The sequence below is a fragment of the Dendrobates tinctorius genome, unplaced genomic scaffold (genome assembly GCF_039654945.1).
Source record: "Dendrobates tinctorius isolate UK_male_01 unplaced genomic scaffold, ASM3965494v1 ptg000037l, whole genome shotgun sequence".
Taxonomy (NCBI): domain Eukaryota; kingdom Metazoa; phylum Chordata; class Amphibia; order Anura; family Dendrobatidae; genus Dendrobates; species Dendrobates tinctorius.
In genome coordinates, this window is record NW_027361705.1 from 28,414,415 (window position 1) to 28,428,125 (window position 13,711).

General features: G+C 42.6%; 1 protein-coding gene and 1 long non-coding RNA gene across 11 annotated transcripts in view; one reads left to right on the forward strand and one right to left on the reverse strand.

Annotated features, from left to right (window-relative positions):
* SYT7 (synaptotagmin 7) overlaps positions 1 to 13,711 on the reverse strand; it is a 596,170-nt gene that overhangs the window by 572,156 nt on the left and 10,303 nt on the right. The window contains exon 1 of one of the 9 annotated variants that reach the window (XM_073574005.1): positions 12,477 to 12,880. The exons of 7 other annotated variants lie outside the window; for them this stretch is intronic. In XM_073574005.1, coding sequence (XP_073430106.1) covers positions 12,477 to 12,510 — 34 coding nt within the window. In that variant the 5' untranslated portion in view covers positions 12,511 to 12,880. Of the gene's footprint in view, positions 1 to 11,288; positions 11,428 to 12,476; positions 12,881 to 13,711 lie in introns of those variants that run through there. One more of the 9 variants, XM_073574006.1, reaches the window with a different exon arrangement.
* LOC141088087 (uncharacterized) overlaps positions 12,267 to 13,711 on the forward strand; it is a 120,478-nt gene continuing 119,033 nt past the window's right edge. Inside the window, exon 1 of one of the 2 annotated variants that reach the window (XR_012231838.1) lies at positions 12,267 to 12,389. This is a non-coding gene — a long non-coding RNA (uncharacterized lncRNA). The remainder of the gene's footprint in view (positions 12,390 to 13,711) is intronic. The other variant, XR_012231837.1, reaches the window with a different exon arrangement.

Genomic DNA, 13,711 nt, shown 5'->3' on the forward strand with positions numbered 1-13,711 from the left:
ACTGATAATTTCATTTGGACCAAGTTCTGTGCCACTTAGTGCTGGAGTTTGAAGGGAAAATTTACAGGAACAAAGTGGTGAATATCTTATACTCTATGTGTCTTCTCCCTTCCCCTGATATCACTGGTGAACACAGACAAGAGAGGCCCCTGTGCAAGAACACTATACGGGCCCTTTGTGGCCCAACATCTCATCATAATACACAATTCCACCTGCTCTGTAAGTGGAAATGGGCTTCTTACCTATTGGGCCCTTGTGCAGCCGCACAGGTTGCACCATTGAGATGTCTGCTCCTGTCGTATAATGTTTCAGTATAAAAGAAAGAAATTCATGGATAGGAAGCAGAGTTCCACCCCAAATTCACTTTCTTATTGCATATTTCTTTGGAGGAAAATGCAAGAAAGAAAACAAAGTCCATCATACACATTAATGTCAACAAGACCTGCCAAATTTTGGCTTATCCAGCCTACTACTTTTCGTATAAGATCCCCCGATTCTCTCCTGCCAGATTATGTTGGTAGAGAGAAGGATCAGGCATGCTGAATGTCAATGTCGGATCCTTTTGTTTAGTGAGAGATATGCCATCTCCAGAGGTGTGGATTATTGCACTCTTCCTGTTTATAACGCATACTTGGCTTTATGTACATGTATAACATGTCCTGGCCAAGGGTCTCTTACGTGTCGTTGGACATTACAGAATAAGAAGACCCTGGCTGAGTGTGTGTGCGCTATTACCTTAGCATGCTGCCGGCAGTGACATATCGCTACCGCTTGACATGGCAGGTCAGGAACCAACGAAATAGAGATGAATGAGGGAGGCTAGAATGCAAGAATTAACTTTTTTTTTTACTAAGTATTTTGTGAATTTGCATTATTGATCCCTTGGACACTGTGGCGGGGTAATGTGTGAACTATGTAAGTTGCGCCTCTCCCTCTTCTGTGCTACATTGAGAATCTACTACCTGGAACACCATTCATAACAACACCACCTGACCTATGGTGAGATTGTTCCATTTAGGATTTCATTTACAGCTTTAGGGACCCTTGACTGAGGCGTGTCTCTACGATCCCTCACGACTATTCTCAACTTTCAGTTGATGTGGGCCACATTCTTCTTGGTGTGCCACGGCATCTTCTCAATTCCCCTTAGGAGAACACATGTCCCAGCCTGGCTAGTCTTCTCCATGACCCTCAGGTCTGGCTACCCTTCCATTTCTTATCAAGCATAGACAACGCTTTCTGTAGGCCCCACTCATCTTAGATAAAGGATCCTCCTGCCACCTGATACGTGTTCACTCTAGAACTTGCTATCAGAGTATGGTATCCCTTCTTCTCACACAACTCCCTTTTCAATGCAGGTCTGCTGGATCATAGGTTCTTCCTTTTTGAGTACTTTCCACTTAACAGACTCATGAAAAGGAAACTGAATTTCCTATGACAACTTAAAATACTCCCTGTATGGGCTAGTCCCATTTGTTTACCCTATCTACTGGTTAGCTGTGCTGCAGGCAACAAAATAGATAAAACATTCAAAACATGGCAATGCATCATATAACATGAGTTCTATAAATTGGGTGTCGACAGCTTCTCCACTCCTTTACAGATGTGTGAGTGGGCAGAGAATAATTATTTGACAGACAGCCATCTAAGGTATATGAGCACCTTGCAAAGCAGAACATCCTCCCAAAATTATCAGATGGCTGTTAAGCCACATGGATAGTGGTTTTCTACTAGTCTTTGTACAAAGGTAACAACATCATGTTATATTTTCTTCACAATACAGAAAAAGAACAAAATCTTAAAGCTCTGCTCTCCTAGTGCTCTCATTCAACCTAAATCATGGATAACTGCAAGAATCAGATTTACTATGTTGTCTGGTAGGCCTTCAAACTAAATGTCTGTTTTATACTCATCATTTCTGATGACTGTTCCAAATTAGCTTCAGTCATCACTGAGCTTATGGGTGGAGACTAGGTGCTATGATGTATATCAAATACAGAACAAAGAGACATGAGGGATTCCTCCTATCCTATGTTTATGAAGCATGTGTTCATAAATAGTAGCAGCACAGAGTACATTATACAGCAATATTGAGCAGTGTAGCTGTAAATCCAGCACAGGGGTGGGTTAATCTTATTAAAAAGGTGCAGCACCTTTCTCTGTCTCTCTCCTTCTCACTCTACATCTGTCTTCTTCTTCCTCGCCTTTATTCCTTAAATCAGTGTTCCCCAACTCCAGTCCTCAAAATCCACCAACAGGTCATGTTTTCAGGATTTCCTTAGTATGGCCCAGGTGATAATTGCAGTACCTGCGCAGGCAATAATTCCATCACCTGGGCCATACTAAGGAAATCCTGAAAAAATGACCTGTTGGTGGCTTTTGAGGACTGGAGTTGGGGAACATTGATTTAAGGAATACCAATTACAACCTTTTAACAGTCACTTTGTCAAAGGAAAAATAACTAGTGACTACATCTTATCACCATGGAAAACAGGGAATGCTAAACCAGCTCTCCAGAAAAAGAATCTGGTGGAAGAGGAGGCTAGACTTTCCCATTACTGAGATGGCAGGTGCTCCTCAAACTTCTATGGAGAGGGAAGGGGGAGAAAGAGGACCTGGAGGCAAACACAGACATTCTGCTGCAAGTTCTCCTGAAATGACAGCTACAATTTGAATCTGGATTTTCAGTAGCTGATCTTGATGATTTCCGTGCCCAAGTGCATTCTTCGCAGCAGAACATTTCTCAGACAATCATTAATAAGTTCATGAATAGCAGCCACGGCTTATAAGTGCAGGGATTTCTGCACTCGTACTTCATACTGAATAAATTGAGACACTTTAAAAAACTTAAAAATTTTTGGTTCCATTTCTCCATCATTTGCTGATCATTATCCTGTGATTTCCATAATCCCATGACTTTTCCTTCTTGGTGTTACAATATCAATCTTTAAATGAAAACGAATCTTGATGATAATACAATGTACGAGTATTGCGTCCATTAAATATTCACTATGTGTCATTTTTACTCTATTTTATTCATGTTTTAGAGAACACCAAACCGAATGATACTCAATGTGAACAGAATCAAATCGCCATAAGCAGTCATTATTTTATAGTTTTTTTATGGGAAAAAATAAACTATTAGAGGACTCCCCAGCCCTCCTTTTGTCAGGCTGTTAGAAAAAACAACAGATATGATCAATTCCTTTTACCAAGATGTGTGCGGAGAACACGACGGAGGGAACGTAAGAAAGAACCTGAACCCATCAATCAATAAACAGATCATTTCATTGCCCCTGGTATTGACAGCTCCACGCAGAGTATAAAGCTGACTTTTCATTCTCCCTCCTTTCTTGGTTTTCATGCATCGTGCCATCGCTACAGTGGTTATATTATGTAACCAAGGGCATTCATTTGTTCTGTTTTCTTCTCTTACTAGTCTTTTACTTATCACATGGTTGCCATCTGAAGTGCTGCCTAACAATGGAGGTCATCGCACTCCCTTCTCATCCTCTGCCCTTCTTTCGCCATCCTGTGGTGGAGAGCTGCTTGCACGGTGATGAGCGGATTCTCATGTAGTTTCTGCCGTTTGTCATTTATACTGTTTTTTAGTTATTTCTATGCCTCTATCAGCTTGTGTTCTGAATCGCTAATTTCCTACGTGTTTCCTTCATCTACTCGGCTGCTTCCCACTGTGCTCACTTCCATGTCACTCCGTTCATCATCGGCAATCATTCCCGGTTTCGGATATATCTCGTATAGTCTGGCTGTTCTTTTTGGTGCATCATCAATCTTCCTGCGTCCTTCTACAGTATCTTACTCTGTGTACTACTCATCACCAACCTGGTGCTTTTATCTAAGATCCCACCCTGTGCTTCAGACTTCAAAAGATAGGTTCGCATAGGATAAAAGTATCATTAGCCTTTACCCTCTGCTCCCCTAATTTGTTCTCTTCTATCTGCCGTGTCCTTCTCGCTCTCTTTTCGGCACTTTATCACATATTTGATTGGTTCGTGAACAATTTTCTTTGCCCTTATGTTATTCAGCCTTCTATTTACTTTCCTGAAGGGTAACATTTCTCCTTGTGGAGAGTGACATACCAGCTCTGGCATGCCAGTATAAGGAGTCTTAAGGTCCCGTTACACACAACGATGTCCCAGTGATCCCACCAACAATCCGACATGGATGGGATCGCTGGGACATAGTTAGACAGACTCACCAGCTATCAGGACCAGTGAGCAAGCTGGTATCTAGGGTAAACAGCGGGTATCCAAGGGCCGTGCGGTTCTTAGTTACCCACTGTTTACCCTAGATACCAGCGTGCAGCGTCGTTGATCGTTTGTCTCCCGCTGCCACATGCAGCGATGCGTGCTGGCCAGCGGGAGACCAACAATCAAAAAATGGCCCAGGACGATCCTGCACGATCAGCGATACCCGGCGGGGGGGCCGGTCGCTGATGGATGTCACACACAGCGATATCGCTGGATAGATTGCTGATGCGTCGCAATCTCGCTGTGTGTGACGGGTCCCTTATACTCTGTGCAATGCTCCTCTGGGAAGTTTAATATGCTAATTGCCTCTTCAAGGAGGAAGAGGCCTTGAACTCTATAGCGCCACCTCTTGGAAGCAGCAATCCTACAACTCACTATTGACCCTTTAACAAGACTTTCAAGGCTCATTAAAGGGTCAATAGTGACTTGTAGGGTTACTGATTCCAACAGGTGGTGCTAATTTACTTTTCTGTCTTTTTTCAAGTTTGTGCCCATCTACGTTCCATCCGTCGTGCTTCACTAGATGCATCTTTATCAACAACTACTTTTCAGGATATGCCAATATTTGTCGTGGGTCTGCAGAGTCATCGTGGAATGTTCCAGTCTACAAAAAATTGTCACTGATCTAAATGATAAGTATTTTCAGGTTGCTATGGGTCCGACCACTGGAATCATCACCGACTTGGTTTGTAACACCGACAGCAAGAACCAAGGGTTGGAACCACGTGCTCTACTAGATGCATCTTTACCCACAATTACAGTATAGGATATGCCAATATTTGTCGTGGGTCTACAGAGTCGTTATGGAATATTCCAGTCTACAAAAAAAGTAACAGCTATCTACCAGATAAACACCTTTAGATCACTGTGGGTCCCAACACTGATTTCCAGAATGGGGAATTAAGATCCTCTTGTCTCCCTTGGCCTGCAGGTACCCACAGTAAGATCATGGGTGAGACCTGTACCAATTAAAAAAGATCTATCTTCTGGAATTGTCATACTTTTTGTAGAGTGGAATATTCTGTAAGCTGCCTATACTCCAGACATTTCAAAGGTTTCAAAATGGCCAGTTTAGTCCACTTTCTTCTGACAACTGGTTAGGAGATGAGAAGTGTCACAGACACCAAACAAAGGCAGATGACTATCAAAAGAATTTGAAGTAACTGCTGCAAAAGTTTCCAACCTACGGCTCTCCGGCTGATGCGAAGCTTGTGACTCTTACAACATGGTAGAAGCTATAGTTGGTTCAACCAGTGGTTGAAGAACTAATTTTTAATATCAAGTGGGAAACTTCAGAAGGATTATACAGTAATTTTGAGATATGTTTAAAATAAGTACACTGGCCTCATAAGGTCTGGACCTGTAGAAGCGAGTAATCCCGAAACGGCCGTTGTCCGGCACCTCCCTCCCCTAGCATTTCTCTAACGTCCTGCATGTCCACATATCCATTGATGGAATTCATGTGAAATAAAGACACACAGTTTTTCAGCTATATTGGTGAGTGCTGCATATTTCTTCTTTTTTCATTTCACTCTTATAACATGGTAGAAGCTATTGTTGGTTCAACCAGTGGTTGAAGTACTAATTTTTAATATCAAGTGGGAAACTTAAGAAGGATTATACAGTAATTTTGAGATATGTTTAAAATAAGTACACTGGCCTCATAAGGTCTAAGAGAGCTAGTTAATATATTAGCTTATATTGTGAAATCTGGTATGAAATTCATTTTAATCCTACCATAATATTATTTCGTATGTGACAATACTTTACTCAACAGAATCTATCCAGACCAAGTTATCTAGGCATAGGCTGGGTTACAAGTATTATGGGTAGAATTATGGAGAGCCTTGGTTTTGGCATTAGCATAAGCCTATCGTTTTGCTGGCATTGATATATACAATACAATGAATGATACAACTTTGAAGGTGGAGGATGAAGAAACCGCAGTTCTCTGCTCTCCCCACATACCTTAGGTTTCCTTCGACTTCTTTGCTGAGAATACAGGAAAGATGTATATCTTTGTACCGTGTTAGCCAGTGGATAGAAAAATATTCAGGATTGAGAGTCCTCTCGAAAGCTTGCAATGTGTTACCATCTTTTCAGTTAGCCATTAAAAGGTATCAACTACTGAGGACTCTCAATCCTGAATATTTTGCTGAGAATATAAATGCAATGTTTGTTTTTTCAGTTTTGTATTCACAGTACAGCAAACCAAAGGTCTGAAGGTGCTGAATATTCATTAATTCATTCATTTACTGATGGGCATAAGTAATTGGTAGCCATCATCTCTTATGAATGCAGAAACACAAAGGCTTACATTAGTCATTGCCGTTTCTCCAGTTTCCTGGATTAATTTGCTCCCTTTTAGTATCTTTTTCCCCCTTTTATCTGTGTTTTGTGCCACTTTTTGAGTTGAGTTTTTTTTCAATTATATTTCCTTGTCAACTTTGTGTTAGGAACGGCAGAACGCACTAAATAAAAATAAATAATAAAGTGCGTTCGCCGCTCGGGTTCCACCGTGCAGTAGATGTTACACCGCTGCTAGGTAACGACAGACGAGCAATATGGCGGTATAATGCGCACGGGTCAGACTTCACCCGAAGTGCGCAAAGCGGGCTCTGTTCACACACAGAGGTGCCGCAACATAAACATACGAAAACGCTGAGCCTGTTAGTGTCACAGACCACAGGGAAATGCACACACGGTATCTGGTCGCAGGAGCAGGACCCAAGGCAGAGGAGCTGCGTCCGTCTAGACCTACCGTGTGTGCGGCATCGCTACTGCGGACGCCAAGGAGGGCTGCAACTGCAGTGCGGCGTAGGGCACGGCTGCTAGTCGACAAAACTAGGAAGCAGGCGCAATGTCGGACGCTAGAGTAGAGGTGCGGTGTGCACAGTGGCCTAAGACTTGCCACTGACTGGCGCTGACTGCTGCACTAATTCCCTATCCACATGCGTAATATCAGAGGGAAGGGGTTTCAAATGAGTCAGTCACCAGAGTCATACATCTGTCACCATTCACACATTAGCTTGAAAAATCTATACTAGCGCATGGCCGAACTATCATGCGTGCTTTTTATAGCGAAGGGGACCTTCCAGATCTCCGAGATGGACCAATGAGATCTGGAGCAGGACCTGGGCACATGACTCCCAATCTCCAATGGGAGATCGCCTCGTGAGCATGCCCAGTAGGAGCACAGAGGAACTTAGTCTCTGGAGCAGTCTGCTGCAAAGTAATCTTCTCTGCAGTAGATAGACAGCAGGAGACCGCAGAATGTGAGGCTCTGGATTCCTGCAGAGCAGACGCAGAACCCAGACACCTAACACTTTGACTATCCAGATGTGTTATATAAATGTGACTTTTTTGAGAGCATCTTACTCCACTCCTTCCTTGGAGAGAGGATTCTGGAGGAATTTTCAATTTGACACATTTTTGTGACTTTTTAAAGGATTTGCGACTTCTAGTGACTTCAATAAATAGCGAATGATGAATTGGGCCTAAGATGTTTTCCAGAACCACCACTGATCTTCTCAAAAGACTCTGATACTTCAGTTTATCTCTGTCTAAATAAATGGGGATTAACTGAAAAGACTCATAATAGACAAAAGTGGCGATGTTTCAGTAAGGCCGGTTTCACATTTGCGCTTTATAGCGCAGCGACGGCCTGCGCACGGCTGCCGCTAAGCCCTGCCCCCTGCCGGCTCCCTGCCCGCCCCTTCCGGTCATCGCCGCCTACTAGCGCACATGGACGCTTGCGATCTGCGCACCCTATCTTTAGCATAGGGTGCGCAGATCGTGCGCTGGCCGTGCGCTAGCAGGATTTTGCTGTGTGCTGCGCACCTTTGAAGGTGCGCCGTGCGCGCCGAAATGCAACATGCTGCGTTCGGCGCACACGGGCGCACCTTCAAAAGTGCGCAGCGCACGGCAAAATCCTGCTAGCGCACGGCCAGCACACGATCTGCGCACCCTATGCTAAAGATAGGGTGCGCAGATCGCAAGCGTCCATGTGCGCTAGTAGGCGGCGATGACCGGAAGGGACGGGCAGGGAGCCGGCAGGGGGCGGGGCTTAGCGGCGGCCGTGCGCAGGCTGTCGCTGCGCTATAAAGCGCAAATGTAAAACCGGCCTAAGATCTCCATTTTCGAGGTGTTGCAAACAGCATAAGAGCTCAATCAGACGTGCGAACATTTGTTCCGTGTGCCGCCTAGGTGGAAAGGGAGCAAGTTGTGTCAGCAATTTTCAATGGCAGTCTGAACTCAGTCCTAGTTTTTTTTTTAATATATACTGTGTATATATATATACACATACACACACACTAATTATATATATATATATATATATATATATATATATGTTTAAAAAAAATAAGACAGCAAAATAGATTTTGTGTTTCCATATTTTGAGACCCATAACATTTTGATTTTTCAGTTGATGGAGTTGTGGATAGCATTGCCATTATTTTGGGGTACATATAAGTCTTGATCACTTTTAATCCATTTTTCTGGGAGAAAACAGTAATTCTTTATGGAATTCACACAATGATGTATAATCGATATCATATTTAATTAGTTGAGATTGTTACGGACATGGCAAAAACAAATCCATCTTTGATCACCCCACCAGGGACCTGAAACCTGTAGTTGGTGGACAGCAAGTACAATTCAATATGCTTTACTTCTGTAGCGATCTCCAATAAAGTCCCTTCTGCGATATGGGTTACTATGAGTACAAACGTAGAAGATTCAGGGGGACTCCAGGAGGCACCGGCAACAACGACAACACATCAGCAGTCTGTGATCACATTAAGGCATGTTGGATGGTGGTGGAGAACTTACAATGAAGGCAAACCACACAACCGCTATAGGGTCCATGAGTTGGTGGGGGGGGGGGGGGTCCTGCCTCCTGCCAAGCATTCACCAACTTTTGTAATCCTGTCCCTTTCCTAGATCTTGGCCAGAAAAGTCGAGACAATCAGCAGTCAGAATCTCTATGTATTGACATGGCTAGCCAAGTTTTCTGAACATTTTTGGCCAACGTTCCTGCACCTACAAGGCATGACCCCACCACGTCTCTGCCTACAGGAGGGGGGGAATTCGGCCCTACTATTTCTATTTATGCCCCTGGTCGATGGCTTGTTGCCCTTGATGTCAGAGTTGATAGCATTGAACAAAATTGAAAACATCAGTGCTACTGCCCTTTGCGGCACCTACAGGTAGGTGTCAGCTGCATGATACCATACAAGTGCACCAAAAATGTGACATACAGTACATATATACCCAACATGTTGGGAAGGTGTTAAATTCTGTTGGAAATAATTCAAGTCTAAGTACAAAACATCTTTTTTTTCTAGTGTTTCTTCCATACTCGTCTCTATAGAATGTTTTGTATGGTACAAATAGAAATAATTTAAAAAAAAAAGCCACCAAAACCCATGAAAATTTAAATACAAGACACCAAGAAAATTGTGCATGAAAGAGACCTAAAGGTTGATGTGGCGAGTTTATGATCATTTATCAGTACTATTACATATTCTTATCTCGTCAGTAGCCTGTAAAAGAAGCACATTTCAGTTAATAGTGAATGTGCTCTAGCCAACGAGTTTTTCCCAGTTTCTCTAAAATCTAGAAATAGACACATTTAGGAAATTTGTCATTCTGATGATGGAGAGCCTCTCGCTTTCCAACTCATCTAATTCAATTAACTTTAAATAAGCAAATAATGCATTTCATCAGTCTCCATCACGCTCATGATTGCACCTTGAAGAACAGAATGTGTTCTACAAAAAGTTCCATGGTACGGCAGCTCATAAAGTTAACGGTTATTTTTGCAACTTTCAGAGACTAACTATAGAGAAACTGAATTTGATGAGAATATCTGCAAATACACTGGATTTTTATAGTCTCTATATAGCTGTTACATCCAGCAGGTTAAAATAGCGCTTTTTGCTCCAGCGCTTGGAAAAAGAGGGGGGGGGGTTTGTACACTGGGGTATAGACGAGATACAGGGGCTGCCGCGGCTGGTGGCAGCCTCCTGTCAGTGTACCTCCAGCTGTGGAGCAGACGTGAGCGGCCTCTCGTGCTCCTGGCGTCTGTGAGCTGCTCCAGGTATACAGGACCTTCGTGATGTGAGTCAGCAGATGACCACGTCGGTTTCACTTGCTGGTGGTTGCGGCGGGGACCAATGGACTTTCCTAGCCACCTAATTTAGATTTCCCTCTTCTTTATGAGTGTTCCAAGCGCACACTAATATTACGAGTTATTTTACCTTATTTCTTTGACACCCTTGTAACAGGTGTCTTACTGTTTGCTGCTGGAATTACACTCATACACAAGCGCCACTGAAAATCCATTTGTAAATATGTTTATTTGTTGTCTATTTTTAAAGGAGGAAAGTAATTTGATTTTTATTTCTTTAAAATTAGTTGATTAGGGGAGTTGAACCTGCAACAGTCTGATTACTTACTCTATATACTGCAGAACAACTATATTGCAGTATATACCTAAAATCACAGTCTACTATGAAGCCCAGCCCCTGGCCAAGCTTCAAAGTAGTCTCAACACGACAGCCCTAAGGGTGTCCAGTAGGATCCCGGCTGCCATGGCAAACTATCAATATGCAAACCATAGAATACATTTAGCATCAGCTGGTTATAATGAAATGTCAGCTCTTGAGCCCACTCCATCCACCCAAACCTGACATGCATCATACAAGTATTGCAGATGTCAGGAAGTGGAAAATTAGAACTGCTATATCTAGAGATGCACCAAATTTAGCACATATTATGAGACACTTATGACTTCCCCCATCTCCTCTTCGCGTCAAAGCAGTTTGTCTGCACTGAGCTCACAGGGAATCACGGACATCCCAAGTGAGGGCTGATCCTGAACATTCGCGGGATTTATGGGGCAGGATAGGCAGAAGGCCTTGCTCAGTTACAGATCAGAGGGTGCGATATCGGCAGAATAGGGAAGGTGGGATGGGGGGGAAAGGGTTAGCAGCCCCCTTCCTAACCTCTTACCTCCTGCTGTAGCAATTGACAGTGGCATCTGAGAGGTTAATCACTTGCAATTGGAGCTAGTTCTAGTTGCAGCAGTTATGCTACGTGCCAGCTGTAAGGCACAGACGGCTCTTCAGCCTGCATCCTACGTAAATGTCTGGTGGGTGTCGCCAAGGGGCTACAGCAGGTGCAATAAACGTTTCAAGGGTATGTTCACACTGGGCGTTTTTGCTGTGGTTTTTTATGCTAATTTTCAGCTACTTTTTCCATTACCAGCAAAGCCTTTGTGATTTCAGAAATCTCATGCACACACATTGGTCTTTTGTATCATCAGGATTTTGTGCTTTGCTGCATTTTTTGCACATAGATGCACGTCACTTCTTTCAGCGTTTTTGCAGCGTTTTTCACCCATTGGCTTGAATGGGTGTTGAAAAAACGCTGCAAAAACGCAGGTATCATTATTTGCAAGCATTTTTTCTGCAGAAAGGTCATGGACATTAGCATGGACAAAGAGAAACAAAAAAACGTACCAAATCTGCTCCTAAACCTGCGTTTTTGCCGAAGCTTCTTTCCTGCCAAGAAATCAGGTTTTGCTGCAGAAAAAAAAGCAGCAGAAAAAAAGCAGCAAAAATGCCCAGTGTGAACTTACCCTAACTGGTGAAAATGGCGTCCAGTAATACAACAGATCTAGGCCATATTCCCACGTCAGGTTTTTGGAGTCAGAGCTTCATCAGTTGTGGCTCCAAACAGATCTCTGCAGGTTCCACTCCTGATCTTGGCAGACAAACCATAATGGAACACTGCCATGTGAACACGACCTGATGATGATCAGTCAAGATTTATTACAACTTCAAATATTAATCATTGTGTCTTAAAAAGCGAGACCATTTCTGGATATGCTCTTTAAATCGATTCCATGTGGTTTTCAGTATTCATTCAATAAGAACCTTATTGTTTAAATCTATGTGCTAAAAGCCTGTCCTGGTTATGTGCTGGATCCACAGGTGCACAGCTCACAGGTATCACATCCAGGCATCCGTGTGGCCACCATATAACCAGGACAGATTTTTCCTACTGAGTCCCAGCAAGCAGAGATCTTGAAAACTATGAGGCTTTGCTACAGTAAGTATATTTGTATGTGTACAAAATTTAATGGGGATTTTAGAAGCTTCAAATAAGGAATGTTCTAAAATCATGAAATAAACATACCGTAACTTAATCTGTGACTCCCCCGAAACTCCATAAACACTCAAAAAAGTGACCCTGTAAATGCATTTGGGATCATTCTGAGTCCAACAGCTCCACTTAGCATCCAACGGAACAAGTTTTATCTCATCATTTAAACTGACACAGAACGATGTTCGTCATTTTAAATCCTTTTTTCGTTGTAAAGCGACACATAATAAACACGTCAGTTCATTCCAATAAATTAAATAACTGGGATCCGAGATGTCCATTTCTTTCATTCCTCAGACGCCATACTATTTGATGGTCACTTGTCTACAGTTGCGGTAAACTGGCTTTACATAGTAGACCATGTTCTACACAGCTTCAGGGCAAATCACCTGAACAGTACAGGAAGTATCAACGTTCCGCAACATTCCGAAGGCCCCGCCTCCTTCATTCAATACAGATACAGACAGAGGAAGCTTCCAACACCGTAGAAAAACATATGGAACTCGGTGCAAGCTGCGGATTTTAACATTTAAAATGTCATTCTTGGAAATACCAAAGAGGATGGATTTAGTGAAGATTTGCAGGGAAAATATCCACCATGTCTTGTCTTAGCATGATTATTAGGCCACATTCACATGTTCAGTATTTGGTCAGTATTTTACATCAGTATTTCTAAGCCTAAATTAAGAGTGAAGCAATCAGAGGAAAAGTCTAAGGCCATGTTCACATGTTCAGTATTTGGTCAGTATTTTACATCAGTATTTCTAAGCCTAAATTAAGAGTGAAGCAATCAGAGGAAAAGTCTAAGGCCATGTTCACATGTTCAGTATTTGGTCAGTATTTTACATCAGTATTTCTAAGCCTAAATTAAGAGTGAAGCAATCAGAGGAAAAGTATAAGGCCATGTTCACATGTTCAGTATTTTACATCAGTATTTCTAAGCCTAAATTAAGAGTGAAGCAATCAGAGGAAAAGTATAAGGCCATGTCCACACGTTCAGTATTTGGTCAGTATTTTACCTCAGTATTTGTAAGTCAAAACCAGGAGTGGGTGATAAATACAGAAGTGGTGACGTGTTTCTATTAGACTTTTCCTCTGATTGTTCCCATCCTGGTTTTGACTTACAGATACTGATGTAAAACACTGTCCGAATACTGAACATGGCCTTATACTTTTCCTCTGATTGCTTCTCACTCTTGATTTAGGCTGTGTGCACACGCTGCGGAAAAGGTGCGGATTCATCCGTGCCGATTTTGTACAATCCGCAG